Here is a 13758-nt window from a genome sequence, read left to right as displayed (position 1 = left end):
TCCCTGTTTCATATTTATTTGTCACTTTTATTAGATTATTATTCAACCAGGAAAGAGTTCTTGGAGGGATTAATGGGAAACATGGGAATGGATGATGGATGGGCAATTCATTTAAATATGACATGACAATTGGAGTTAATTTAAGCTTTATTTTTGCTGCTGTATTGATGCAGTAAAATATCCTAAGTCTTTTTTATGAAGTGAATCTAGTTGAAGGCATCTGTCTGCCTGCCTGCCTCTCATCACCCGCCTTCCCCTCTAATTTCTCTGCACAACCACAAGCGCTGCTCCGTCTGTCATGACTCCAGGACGGTGGCAACTCATCTGAAGGCAGCAGCGCTGCATCCATTAGCTACAGCAGAGGGAGGGAGGACGGGGCTATTAAAGGCAGCGGGGGTCTGACCTAAACACTCGTCACACTTTTAAAAGACATTTACTCCACTTTCTCTCCCTTCTGCTGTGGACTCGTCTCTCTGTCAGGGAAGGAGCTGAACTGCGTCCCAGCTGTCAGAGCTGAGGGAGACGAGGAGCTGCTGAGAGTCGGCGCTTTAGTGTGACACAACAATCACTGTGCTCGTGAAGACTCGGGGGAGAGGCTCATGTTACCTGCAGGAACGTGTGATCACATGTGTACAGGTGAGAAGATGTATTCGTGTATTTCTCCTGATTTAAATGTAATTTCTGAATTGTTTCTGTCTTTGAGATGGAAGTTCTGAGACTTGTTTCTACAACAGTGATTCTAGTTGACTTATTATGGAGGTTCATTCTTGGTGTATGCTGCACCTTCTTCATCAGTGGTAGCAGCCAGTGCAGCGATCAGAGGGCAGGATGAACATATGGGAGAGTGATCCTCAGTAGAAGAAGGGCCAGCAGGCAGCGCACACAAACAAAATGCTCGCAAATGTTGTCAGGTTGTAGATCAATACTCTGAAAAATATAAATAAAAACTGTCCATCTGTGTGCATTTATGCTCGGAGGTTCTGCAGCCTGATGATTCATTGCGCATCTTTCGTTGTGCATCATTTTCCATGATGGAGATTAAAGAAGTGGGCGATGGTTGAGGATTTACAAACGTGGGCAAAAAGGAAAATAAGAGCTTCATCCTTTCAGTCTAATTGAAGTGTGAGTGTGTCTGACAGGAGTTTTAACTGTTTCATTGTGTGCTGGGTTGGAGTCACCGCTTCCACATTCAGCAGAAATAAAAGCTGAGGAAGATCCAAATCATTCAGTTCTTTTAGAATTCTTCCACTCGTATCTAAAATCCACATCATGTGCTGTCTGCAGTTCTTCAGGCGACTGTGTTTTACTGCCTCTCTTGCTATGTGCTGCTGTCCTGGATGTGTCTCTGCAGCAGTCATCAAGGTGTCTGTCGGAGGGACAGCTGGTTCAGGAGCTGCAGCTCCCCGGGGCTCGTCAGACAAAACTTCCCTCTGCGTGACTTTCAGTCAGAGCCAGTGGTCATCATAACTCAGCATCACACACCTCTTTATTTCATGTTAAAGTGGCTGGACTCTTCTTCTAATGGCCCAGTTTCCGAAAGAGGTGAAGGCTGACGTTGCCGACGGTCCGTGAAGGCATCGTGCTTGTGTAATAACAGTAATCTGACTGTCTTCAAAGCCTGAATGTACCAGCTGATGTCCTGAGTTTACAGTAGAAGAGACTTTAATTAATGGATGTATATCATTATCGAAGATTCGGTGGCTGTCAGCGTGTTTGACCTTTAACTCTGTAAATCTGTCTGGAAGCAGGTGTGTTGTTCTGAGCACAGATGTCTGTCTGTTCACATCAGTGGAGGAAGATCTTCAACAGTAGTGATAGTCACACCCTTCAGTTTATCTGGTTTCTGGAGCAGATTAGTTGATTACAAAATAATAAAAGGAGACGTGAAGAAGATACATGATTACAAACAGCAGCTAATCCTGGAAAAGTACATTTTTGTTTGAACTGGATCCAACTAGTGATCAATCAGCTCTATAAAAGCATGTCCCTTCATACACATCTTTAAATGTGGAGAGACTCGATAGTTACCATCATACTGAAGCCTGCTTCCTGTTCAGGGTCGCCACAATAAAAGTCCGGTTTATGGCTCCAAAAGTCCTCCTGTGGATATGTGAATGCAGCAGCGGGAGAGTTTGTAAGCTGTTAATGAGGTGATTTCTGTTTCTACAGTTACTGCTCCAGTTAACTTTCCTGATGATTTCCAGCTGCAATGACATTCAGGCTTAGCAAGTCATGGGCAATTCAAATGTTGATAATGACAATGTTTCAGCTGGCTGCACAGAAAGACGCCATCACAGACGACAAACTGCCTGCAGCAGCACTTTCACTTTTCCTCAGGGTAGATCTATGATGTGGACACTGGACAAGCATCTTGGTGCCTTTACTTTCTTTGACGCGGCAGAGCAGATGTGGTCCGTCCATGGCCAACATTTCTCCGTTGGGAAAGTTCCTTTCTCGCTGCCAGCGTGGGGGAAGAGTGCTAAAACTACAGCAACTGGATTATAGCTTAGTGAACAGGTTATATTTATTTCAATTTTCTCCCCAAATCGTCTTCCCACGTCCCGCAGTCACAAGGTGTCCTCGGTCCACCCCAGCCCGACTCCGAATTACGTTTTCTTCTGACTGTAACCTCGGCTGTAGTTTAATCGGCTCTTTATAAACAGGGTGTCTGCAGCAGGGGTTGAACACTATAAATGCTCTGGTAGTTACCTCAAAAAAGCCTCTGAGTGTATTAAACGTCTTCAATTTCACAGCTTAAATATGTTTCTACCTGCTGTAACTTTTTAAAAAGTTTGGTCGCAGGGTTTTGGACGACATTAAACATCTAATGTTCAGATCTTCAGCTAATGCTGCTGCTAGCCAGTTCACAGCAGCTGGAAGCTAAAGGACGCAAAGGGATTCACTGCGTTTGTATTGGAGGAATTAATGGTCGACGACCATTTAGGAACTAAATAGACAAAATTGTGATACATATGTCAATGACTCAATGTTCTTAACAAATTAAAATAATAAATACAGATATTTATTTGATTACTTCTTAATTAGTTCCTCCATCCATCAGTTTCCTGACACATGAACGACTGCGTTGGAGCCCAAATTACTCGATTAATAATGTCAATTAATAATTGCAAGTTATTGTGAAACACAACGTGAAAGTACTAATAAAATAAATATCAGTACGTTGTTTTTTTTACTTTGTAATTTTCCATGTGTTTGACTTCATAAAGGTATTAGGTTGCATTCTTTCTGTTTTTTAAATATAAGACCTCTACCGTGAACACGAACACATGCAGTCAGATTCTGTCTTCTCCTCCAAGACTGCAGATTGTAAGTCTTGTAAAGTTTTCTAGAGAAGAATCTGAAACATACTGCCAGACACCGTTTTCAGATTTACAGCTGCAGTCCGAACCCACCTTCATCCTGCCTCTCACCAGATGTGTGAGAAGTCGTGAAACTCAAGCTCAGTTTTATATCTGCACCTTAACCAATCAGATGAAGGGAAGAAGATGAAAGAGAGGTTAGGTCAAAGGTCGCGAGTGTTGAAAGGAGGTCTACCTGCATACCTGTATGTCAAAGCACCGCGCTGACGGTGATGGAACATATTTATCGTCCTCATCATTCAGGGAGGACATTCTTCATCCAAATATAACCATAAACAGCAGGGAACCCTCAGAGTCATCGGGCATGCTGCATTCAGTGTTGGCTCTGAACTCTTCGTTCCTTCTTCTTTTGTTTTATTGATTTTCCACTAATATAAATCTTTTCAGCACACCTGGACCGTCTTCATATTTTGGAGCCCACCTCGTGTTTCACACACGTTGATTTTTGCTTCAGTTCACCGTCCGACTATTACTGCGTAATCTTGTTGGCTTTTATTGCTCTGACAGTGTGTAGTTGTCGCCTGTTTGAGTAACGTTGCCTTCACTTCAACTGTCTACCGTTTTATTCCGCTTTATGTGTAAGGCGGGCAGAGCTTCTTCCTTCATCAAACAAAGAAAGTAGAGGAGAGAAACTAGCGTAACCATCACTGACCGCAAAACAACTTGCTGTCTCTGTTTCAAATTAAAAGCCCTCAACCACATCGGAAGTTTTGACAAAGTATTTCTTCGAGGGGGACGGTGGTCCCGATGGTAGCAGGAAACACTGGGTTTGAACTGAGGAGATCTTTTATTAGAACTTCTGACTCTTTTTAAACTAAAAGAGTTGAGTTCACTACAGTAACTGAGAGGACTCGATGCTTCTTAACATTTACAGATGCAGAGTGAGGCATTTACGGGACATGCGTCATGTTTATCTTTGTTCGTTGTCATGGCTTATCATTGCTTTTTATTTATGTCTTTGTGTTTAATTGCTTATCTTGTGTTTGATGGGATGTGTTTGTTTTTCTGAGGCCCAGCATGCACATGAGGCCCAGCATGCACCCACCCAGCACAAGTGGGAAACACTGAAATATATTCATGTTTCACAGACAATCCAACCATTGGTTCTGTCAGGACCACCAGAAGGTGGAACAACAAGTTACTACAGTTTGTCTCTTCTCAGATTAATTTCACAAAGTCTTGAAAGACATCCAGAGTCAGAAGACATGCTGTGGTTGAGAGTCAGAGGTAGAAATAAGGTTGAGAGATGGCTTTTTGTTGTTTGAAGATGCAGTGGGAGAAACAAAACTGTATTTTTGGCCAATTTTCATTCAAATTAGAAAAAAAAATAAAAATAAAATCAAGTAATGTAAATCTGTCAAAATCCAGATGGGGTGCTGAATTGCGAGGGAGATATTGAATGGGTCAAACCCAATATTTGTTTATGTTATAGTATGGCTAGTGGTGGTGGTGTGGCTCTCTGGTGTTATAGTGCGGATCAGACTTGATTCATGTGTAGGTGTTTTGATATCTCTGGAGGATGAAATATGTCCTACTCATTAAACATATGAGAGAAGAGAGGGTGAAGTCATGGTTGACTTCACTCATAGTTTCCAGACGCTGTCGTGAGAACGTACCATAAATCCACCTCTCATGTCTAGAAGAGCATAGATTCCCTTCTGGAAGTCTTCTTTGATTGGTTTGCACGTGCAGACGGCTACCAATCAATTGGGACAAAATCCTGCTGCACCTTCAGAGATGCAGCTCTTTTATAGACATGTAGTTTTCCAGACACAGCAGCAGACAAGCACGCGTGTTGGCTGGTGAACCGTTGATGATGAAATGTTTAACATGACATCCTGAACGACTCATCTGAAGCCAATCTTGTTCTGTATTAACAACCATATCAGAGCTTTTATACATCTCAGGGAAGATGTGCGTAAGAGGTCAGGACTGTATTTGGACCTTCGGTTCAGAGGTCAGGACTGTATTATATATAATAATAATAATAATATATTTGGACCTTTGGTTCAGAGGTCAGGACTGTATTATATATAATAATAGTAATAATATATTTGGACCTTCGGTTCAGAGGTCATGACTGTATTTGGACCTGTACAGAGGTCATGACTATTTGGACCTGTTCAGAGGTCAGGACTGTATTATATATTATAATAATACTATATTTGGACCTTCCTGTTAGTTTTCAGCTCCTTTGGAGACTCATCATGATCCAAGCAGACTTTCCCACGCTGAGGAAGAAGCTTCCCACAAATTATAGTGTTCCTGGTTTCCAGCTGATGAAGTCATCCCAGAGACGTGTGGGCGGTGGGGTGAGGGGTATGGGGTTAGCTGGGGTGATGTGTATGGCAACAATTATTCCTTTTCAGTATTTTTTTTCAACCCTTTATATGTATAGGAACCAGAAAATCCCACTAATGTGCTGCAACATGCAAAACAGCTGAGATTTTCCAGAGTTGACAGCCAGCACAGCTGTGAACTTTTTTTTTTTTTTTCTTTCTTTTTTTTTTTTCAGCAGAACATTCACAGGACATTTAATACGGTGATGAATGATTATTTACATCGTCAATTAATCTGCAGACTATTTTCTGGCCTAATCGATATTAGTTGTTTGGTCTAAAAAAATCAATAAAATGGTGAAAAGGCCTGACATGATTTACCTGTAAGGGCATATAACATCTTTAGAAACACAGAGACCCTCAGTCTGTAATGATATATGGAGGAAGAACGGCATTAAATCTGCACATTTAAAGAGCTGGAAACGGTAAATGTTTGGCAATATTACCAGAAAAAGGAAACGATCATTTCCTAGTTTAGTTGTCTGATGATTAGCTCACCGATTCATCAGCAAATCTTTTGATCCTTTTCTTTGTTTTTGCTACTAACTTCTACGGATGGTCCAAAGTTGTAGTGCAAAATAATAGGAAGACTCGTGTACCCTCAGAGGTTAATGGAAGTCGTTGGTGTGTGTCGTGGTTTATGGATCATTGCAAGCTTTTTTATTTCTAACATGGCACACATGCTCAGACGAACACAGATCGACTGTTTCAGCCTTCAAAGAGTTTAAAAAGTGGATCCCTCATATTCATTTAATTCTCAGATCTAATGTGTGCGCACATCGAACATCACCTTCAAGCTGTTGTCTTATACATTAGTTGTATTTTACAGCATTGAGTTGACTCTGCATTTGTTTGATTTTCTGTCTGTCTGTCTGTCTTTCCAGAACGTCATTAACCAGATTGGCCTTCAGTCAGAGGTCCCAAAGGATATTTATTTTACTGAATCCTGGTCCCACCTCCAGAATGGCTCCACCAAGCCTTGTGGGCTGCCTCCTCCTCATCGCTCTGATCAGTTTATCACATGCTGGGCTGGTGAAGAAAATCTTGCGGCATCGCCGACAGACTCTGGCACCCAGTACAGAACATAACATGAGCCTCCCCAGCGCGGCGCATCCTGTGGTTTTCAACCACGTTTACAACATCCACGTTCCTGCCAGTCCTCGGTGCTCGGTGGACCTGGACGCCCCTGAGAGCTCACAGTTCTACCCCAAAGATGCAGCCGTCTCGTCGGGCCATCGTATCACTGAACACAAGATAAACGGAGAGGACCAGATCGTCTTCACGCACCGCATCAACATCCCCCGGCAGGCCTGCGGGTGTAGCGACGACCTGCCCGGCCTGAAGGAGCTCTTGAGCCGGCTGGACATGTTGGAGGGAGAAGTTTCAGCTCTGAGGGACCAGTGCAGCAGTGACGGAGGATGCTGTGGTGCGCAGGCTGCAGGTAGGTGGGACGTCTCAGTCAGCCAGCACATAGAAATAATCCCCTGTTTATCTGAGACGTGCTTCACCAAGAAAACTACACGTCAACCGAGTCCGCTTCATAAGTCACATCTGTGGAATTTAAAGTGGGTTTTTCATTTTCATACTCATCTAGTAACTCTGAATTTTGGCTCCCAGAAGCATGACATCACTGAAAGTAAGAAGAGCAGAAGCTGCTGAAATAAGCCTCAGACCTATTAGTGAATAAAACACCATGAAGGAGAAGTTTAACATTTTGTATATATATATATATATATACACATTTTCACTATCTGTCTGCTGGTTATGAGTTCATACTGACAGAAAAGTGGCATCTTCATATCGAAGACAGGAAAAGCAGCTGATTTTCTGAAGGTCAAACTATTGCTGCAAAGACACAAAGTTTGGAGCTAAAAAAAATCTTACTTTGGAGGATCAGATTTTGACCACAACGACCTGTTAAACAGTCAAACATTTCTTTTTATAAAGGTGCGCTGGGAACGAAGCCTTTCTGCAGCGGTCATGGAAACTACAGCACTGAAACCTGCGGCTGCACATGTGAGCCTGGCTGGACGGGTCCCAACTGCACCGAGCCCGAGTGCCCCGGTGACTGCCAAGACCGAGGCCGCTGCGTGGACGGAAAGTGTGAGTGCTCGAAGGGCTTCACGGGAGAAGACTGCACGCTGGAGGTCTGCCCCACCGACTGCGGCGCACACGGCCGCTGTGTGGGCGGAGTCTGCGTCTGTTCAGATGGTTTCTCCGGGGAAGACTGCTCTCAAAGCAAGTGCCTCAACAACTGCAGAGGCCGCGGCTACTGTGACGACGGGTACTGCATGTGTGATGAACCGTGGACCGGCCTCGACTGCTCTGAACTGATCTGCCCTAAAGATTGCTACGACCGCGGACGCTGCCTGAACGGCACCTGCTTCTGTGATGAGGGATTCGCCGGGGACGACTGCGGAGAACGCACCTGTCCCAACACCTGTCGTGGGAACGGTTTCTGCGTGGATGGCCAGTGCGTCTGCACCGCCGGCTACGCCGGTGATGACTGCTCTCAGCTCACCTGCCTGAACGACTGTAACGGAAGAGGCACGTGCTTCAACGGGATGTGCATCTGCGACTCAGGCTATCAAGGTGAGGACTGCAGCCAGTTGGCCTGTCTGAACAACTGCAACAACCGGGGCCAGTGCATCAACGGACAGTGTGCCTGTGACGTGGGCTTCCAGGGAGACGATTGCTCCGAGCTGTCGTGTCCCGGCAACTGCCGGGACAGGGGGCGCTGTGTCAACGGCCAGTGTGTGTGCGAGGAAGGCTTCGCCGGCGAGGACTGCAGCATCCACACCTGCCCCTCCAATTGCTACGGCCGCGGGGAGTGTATCGAGGGACGTTGTGTGTGCCACGTGGGCTTCACCGGCGAGGACTGCGGTGAACTGAGCTGCCCGAACAACTGCCGGGACCGCGGCCGGTGCATCGACGGGCAGTGTGTTTGTGACGAAGGCTTCTCCGGAGAAGACTGCGGTCAGAAGGCTTGTCCCAATGACTGCCTGGCCCGAGGTTACTGTCTCGACGGCAAGTGCATCTGTCAGGAGGGCTACTCAGGAGACGACTGCTCGGTGCTCGCCTGTCCAGAGAACTGCAACAACAGGGGGCGCTGCATCAAAGGAAGGTGCACGTGTGAGAATGGATATGAAGGGGAAAGCTGTGCAGAGCGCAGCTGCATCAACAACTGCCAGGACAAAGGGCGCTGCGTGAACGGTCAGTGTGTCTGCGATGAGGGACACATCGGAGACGACTGCTCAGGAGGTAAGAAGCTCTCTGCTCAACTCCATGTGTTAACTCGATCTACTATAAAATCCGCAGTGACGTCATTTCCTTCCGTTCTGAAAAGTCCCCCACCACTCCTCCTAACAGACACCATTTCTAAAAGGTTCTGGTTTGTGTGTTCTCAGTTTGTTCTCTTGGCACTTCTTCACTCTGCAGCCAGATGCGTTTCTGGAGTTCACATTAACTCTCTGTGGTGGATACTTGCTGACTGTGGCCTTAAGAAACCATTTGACACCACTCCCACATCATTCCTGTTCCTTTCATGTTTCCAGTGTCTCCTCCGAAGGACCTGACCGTGGGTGAGGTCACTACTGACACCGTGGACCTGTCCTGGAACAACAACATGCTGGTCACGGAGTACCTCATCACCTACGTGCCCACCAGTCCTGGAGGTCTCCACCAGGAGTTCACCATGCCTGGAGACAAAACTGCTGCCACCGTGAAAGAGCTGGAACCCGGCATCGAGTACCTTATCAGTGTCTACGCTGTTTTGAGCAACAAGAGGAGCATCCCTGTCAGTGCGAGGGTGGCCACAGGTAGATCCTCATCATTCCTGCATTAGTTAATCTTCAGAAAACACATGCTGAACATTTCTCTCTTTCTCCTCAGATCTCCCGCAGCCAGAGGGTTTAAGGTTCAAGTCTGTGAGAGAAACGTCAGTGGAGGTGGTGTGGGACCAGTTGGACATCTCCTTCGATGGCTGGGAGATCTATTTCCGCAACATGGTCAGTCTGCCTCTCCTCTGAACTCTGGCTCTGGATTAAAATACCCATCAGGGAGTGAGGTGATAAGATGTGGCAGCTTACTGGAAGTCTCAGCACAACATGGATTTACTTCAGTGCTCACCATTAAATTTGCTTTGACATACGGAAAACCTCAGTGAGGTTCAGTCTGGATGTCGTAGAACTGCAGCAAAATCTGCTGCTTAAAATCCAAGGCAGAAAGTCGTTGTAGAGAAATGAGTGTTGGCTGATAAATATGTTGGACTTCTTCCTGAAATATGTGCCCATGGACCCAAATGTCAGTCAAAGCTGCCCCGCGATGATTATGGGTATCTGTAAACTCAAATACAGTTTAAATGGTTATCTTGGTTAACCAGCTATCTTAATGCTAAAATAGCTGTGTCCTGGATTCTAGTTTAATATTTAACAGGCAGGTGTCAAAGTGGTTCAGAAATCTGAATGCTGACCTGCTGAATGTAAACAGACTGATGAAGTGACTGAATGTAAATGTGCTGATTTCCTGCCTTCACCTGCTTCTCACAGTAATCTGGCCTCCTGCGTGTTTTTATTTTTTTTATTTTTTTTTTACAGCATATTTCTACATTGGTTTATTTTCCATGTTGTCTTGGCAGAAAGAAGAAAATGGAAAAGTGGTGAGCACCCTTCCATCCTCTCAAAACCAGTTCCTCCAGTCGGGACTTGGACCGGGACAGGAGTACGAAGTCTCCATCAACATCATCAAGAACAACACCAGAGGACCTCCAACATCCCAAACAGTCACTACCAGTGAGTCTTTAACTCCGATTATTTACAGTCACTACCAGTGAGTCTTTAACTCAGATTATTTACAGTCACTACCAGTGAGTCTTTAACTCTCAGATTATTTACTACCAGTGAGGTAGTTTAAAATCCTCCAGAGAAGTTCATGATGAAGATTTCTGTCATTTATCTGCTCTGTCACGTTGTTCAGGTTCAAATAACCTTCACGCAACTGACACAGAATAAAAACACATGAATGTCACAGAGTGAAACTCCACAATGAAGACTTGGAGCAGACATCCCTGATGGTTCTCCGTACTAACAGATTTTAGATAAAGAGTAATAACTCAAACACATTGAATCTCAGCCCAGCGGGACTCTGTCTCAGTCGTTTTTTTACTTTCACTAAATCTGGCTCTCAGTGCTCCGAGACTTTTTATTGCAGCGTGACTCCATACATTACACTGTGACGTGCTTCCAGCTCCTGGCACAGCCGCGCCAGGACAAACCGCTTTCTTTGTGCATGGAAAAGTAATTTAGTTTGCAGGGCAGTGTCGACGGACTCTCTGAGTTTCACACTATTTCACTGCTGATGTCAGTTATTTGCTCAGGCTGAAGCTCCCACACATGAAGGATAGAAGCGAGATGAAATCTTTCACATCCTTTTCTACCCCCAGAGCTCATTTTAGCTCCAAAACATGGATGACAGACATCTCATCCTCGTGTAAACACAGGAGGTTTGTCAGGTAGCAAACACTAAATGGTCACAATATATTTCTCACTGGTCTTTCCTGTGTCGATCCAAGTTATTGCTTCATTTTATGAGAAAGTTTAGGCTCTACTTGAATTTTCCTTGAACTATTTTTTTTACTGTAAGACACTAAATTATTCCTACATGGATAGATTACATTTTTGATCAAGACTCTTCTTAAAAATCTTAAATATTGTACATTTAGTGCAATATTTTGGGAAATGCACTTTTTTTCCCGTTTGCTAACGATTATCACATGCTGGGCTGGCACATTATTATCATTTTTACTTTAGCATGCTAATATTAGTTAATCACAAAGTATAACTTGCACTGAAGAGAAAGTTGTTAATTTTGAATGTTAAGGGGGAATAAATGTTGAACAATCTGCACTGAAAGTGATGATTAGTTCTCAAATAGAGCAGCAGAGGCCGTTGAGACGGACAGGAAACGGTCCCTCTGTTTGTCTTCCTCAATGTAATCTCAATGCTCAATTTTCAAACATATTCACATCTTTTTGACATTTGTGTGAGTCTTCCACCGCAGTAATTCAACACGCTGCGTTTGACATGATTTCTGATGTGTCTCCGTCCCTCGTGTCCAACTCATCCAGAGATTGACGGGCCGCAGCAGGTGGAGGTGAAGGACGTGACGGACTCCTCGGCTCTGATCGGCTGGTCTCAGCCGCTGGTTCCCATGGACACAGTCTCCATGTTTTACAGGCCCAGCTCCGACCCCTCGGACCAAACCTCGGTGGATGTTTTCCCGCCAGACAAGCAGCACAGCATTGCAGGTCTGAAGCCAGACACGGAGTACACGGTGTCGCTGGTTTCCAGGAGTGGAGACGTCAGCAGCGAGCCAGTCACCGCCACCTTCACCACAGGTCAGCTTGTGATAACAATAACCAGGAAATGTCACATGATGCTTTCCTTCAGTTAACAGCTGCATGTGTGCATGTTCTGGATGAAATATTGTGGTAAAAAACACTAAAGATTAAATGTCTTGAAGTGAAATGAATGAAGTGTGCTGATCCTTGGAACAACTGACAATTTATTGAAACCCTTTTATAACCTTATTAATATTCAACATTCACACAGTTGGACACCATTTACTGCTGTTTCAGTGACGTTTGTTTGTGTCCATTTATTGAGCTTGGACAAGTTTGAGGTAACGACGGGGTCGAGAAGACAGAAAATATAGACTTTAACTGTTTAAACACACAAGTAATCTGTGCAGGACGTTCGTTAGATGTTACGAGTCATCAAACTGCCATAAAATAAAGATAGTTTACTGTAAAGTTTTCACAGTTTTCACAGACGTGACGTGTTTTTTTGTGTTGGGTTAACAGCTGCTGACAGTTTGTTTTACACAAAATGTAAAATACCACCAGTGAAACCACATGCTGTTGGGTGGATATATTTGACCACATTTATATTTATTTTCTGTTATTTGAGGGACGGCACTGTTCATTTGCAGACTGGAGCAGCTTGAGCTCCAATGATTGCCAGAATAGTGACACTAAAGCTCAGTGTATGTTTGCAGATCTGAAGTTAATCATTATTAAGTATAATTAATGATAAAAACGTGTTCCGGCAGCCCTGGATGCCCCCGCGGCCCTGCAGCCGGTGGCCCAGACTGACAGCAGCATCACTCTGGAGTGGATCAACAGCCGAGCTGACGTCAGCAGCTACCGGGTGAAATATAGCCCCATCTCTGGAGCGACTCACGGTGAGGAGGTGTTCCCACGACGACCGGGAGACACCACACAGGCTACAGTCAGCGGTGAGGGTCAAACAGACCACATTCATGAAGTAGCACCACACACAACATGATCATATTCGATTTGAATTCAGTTTATCTGGTGGTGTCGCAGGTCTGCAGCCGGGGACCGAGTACGGAGTCGGAGTGACTGCTGTGAAGAACGAGAGGGAGAGTCTCCCCGCGACGACCAACGCTGCCACCGGTGAGACACGTCCTTCATTAATACACAGGCAGACAGACAGTTGTCCTTCATTAATACACAGACAGACAGACAGTTGTCCTTCATTAACACACACACACACACACACACACACACACACACACACACAGACACAGACAGTCGTCCTTAATTAATACACACAGACAGACAGACAGTCTAGATTGTTGGTATGAAATTAAACCATGTCTTTGCTGATCCACGTTTCTGCTGGCAGACATCGATCCTCCCAGAGATTTCCAGGAGGTCGAGTCCACGGAGACCTCTCTGACCGTCAGGTGGAACAAACCTCAAGCCAAAGTGGGCGGATACAGGCTGCTGTACGCCTCCAGAGACGGACAGGTGGAGGAGGTGGAGGCCCCGCCCACAGCGACCAGCTACGTCCTGCTCAACCTGATTCCTGGAATGAGCTACAGCCTCACTTTGACTGCAGAGAGGGGACTCAAGAGGAGCTCTCCTGTCTCCCTGGCTGCGTCCACAGGTGGGTAGAAACAAAGATTACAATGAATAAGAAGTGAAACATGATGTCATGTCCTTCAGGATGATTACA

General features: G+C 45.1%; 1 protein-coding gene across 4 annotated transcripts in view; it reads left to right on the top strand.

Annotated features, from left to right (window-relative positions):
• Positions 1–356: 356 nt before the first annotated feature.
• Positions 357–13758, top strand: part of LOC138207386 (tenascin-like) — a 31877-nt gene continuing 18475 nt past the window's right edge. The window contains exons 1-10 of one of the 4 annotated variants that reach the window (XM_069164570.1): positions 357–636; positions 6604–7160; positions 7667–8980; positions 9274–9537; positions 9611–9726; positions 10356–10509; positions 11844–12113; positions 12827–13012; positions 13104–13193; positions 13426–13689. In XM_069164570.1, the coding sequence (XP_069020671.1) occupies positions 6683–7160; positions 7667–8980; positions 9274–9537; positions 9611–9726; positions 10356–10509; positions 11844–12113; positions 12827–13012; positions 13104–13193; positions 13426–13689 (3136 nt within the window). In that variant the 5' untranslated portion in view covers positions 357–636; positions 6604–6682. The remainder of the gene's footprint in view (positions 637–6603; positions 7161–7666; positions 8981–9273; positions 9538–9610; positions 9727–10355; positions 10510–11843; positions 12114–12826; positions 13013–13103; positions 13194–13425; positions 13690–13758) is intronic. The other 3 variants (XM_069164580.1, XM_069164589.1, XM_069164598.1) reach the window with 3 other exon arrangements.

Source organism: Embiotoca jacksoni, unplaced genomic scaffold (assembly GCF_022577435.1).
Source record: "Embiotoca jacksoni isolate LCO1_2020_lvr unplaced genomic scaffold, fEmbJac1.0.p SCAF_10, whole genome shotgun sequence".
NCBI classification, from domain to species: domain Eukaryota; kingdom Metazoa; phylum Chordata; class Actinopteri; family Embiotocidae; genus Embiotoca; species Embiotoca jacksoni.
The sequence above is the reverse complement of the archived record's forward strand: the minus strand, read 5'-3'. Positions and strand labels throughout refer to the sequence as shown.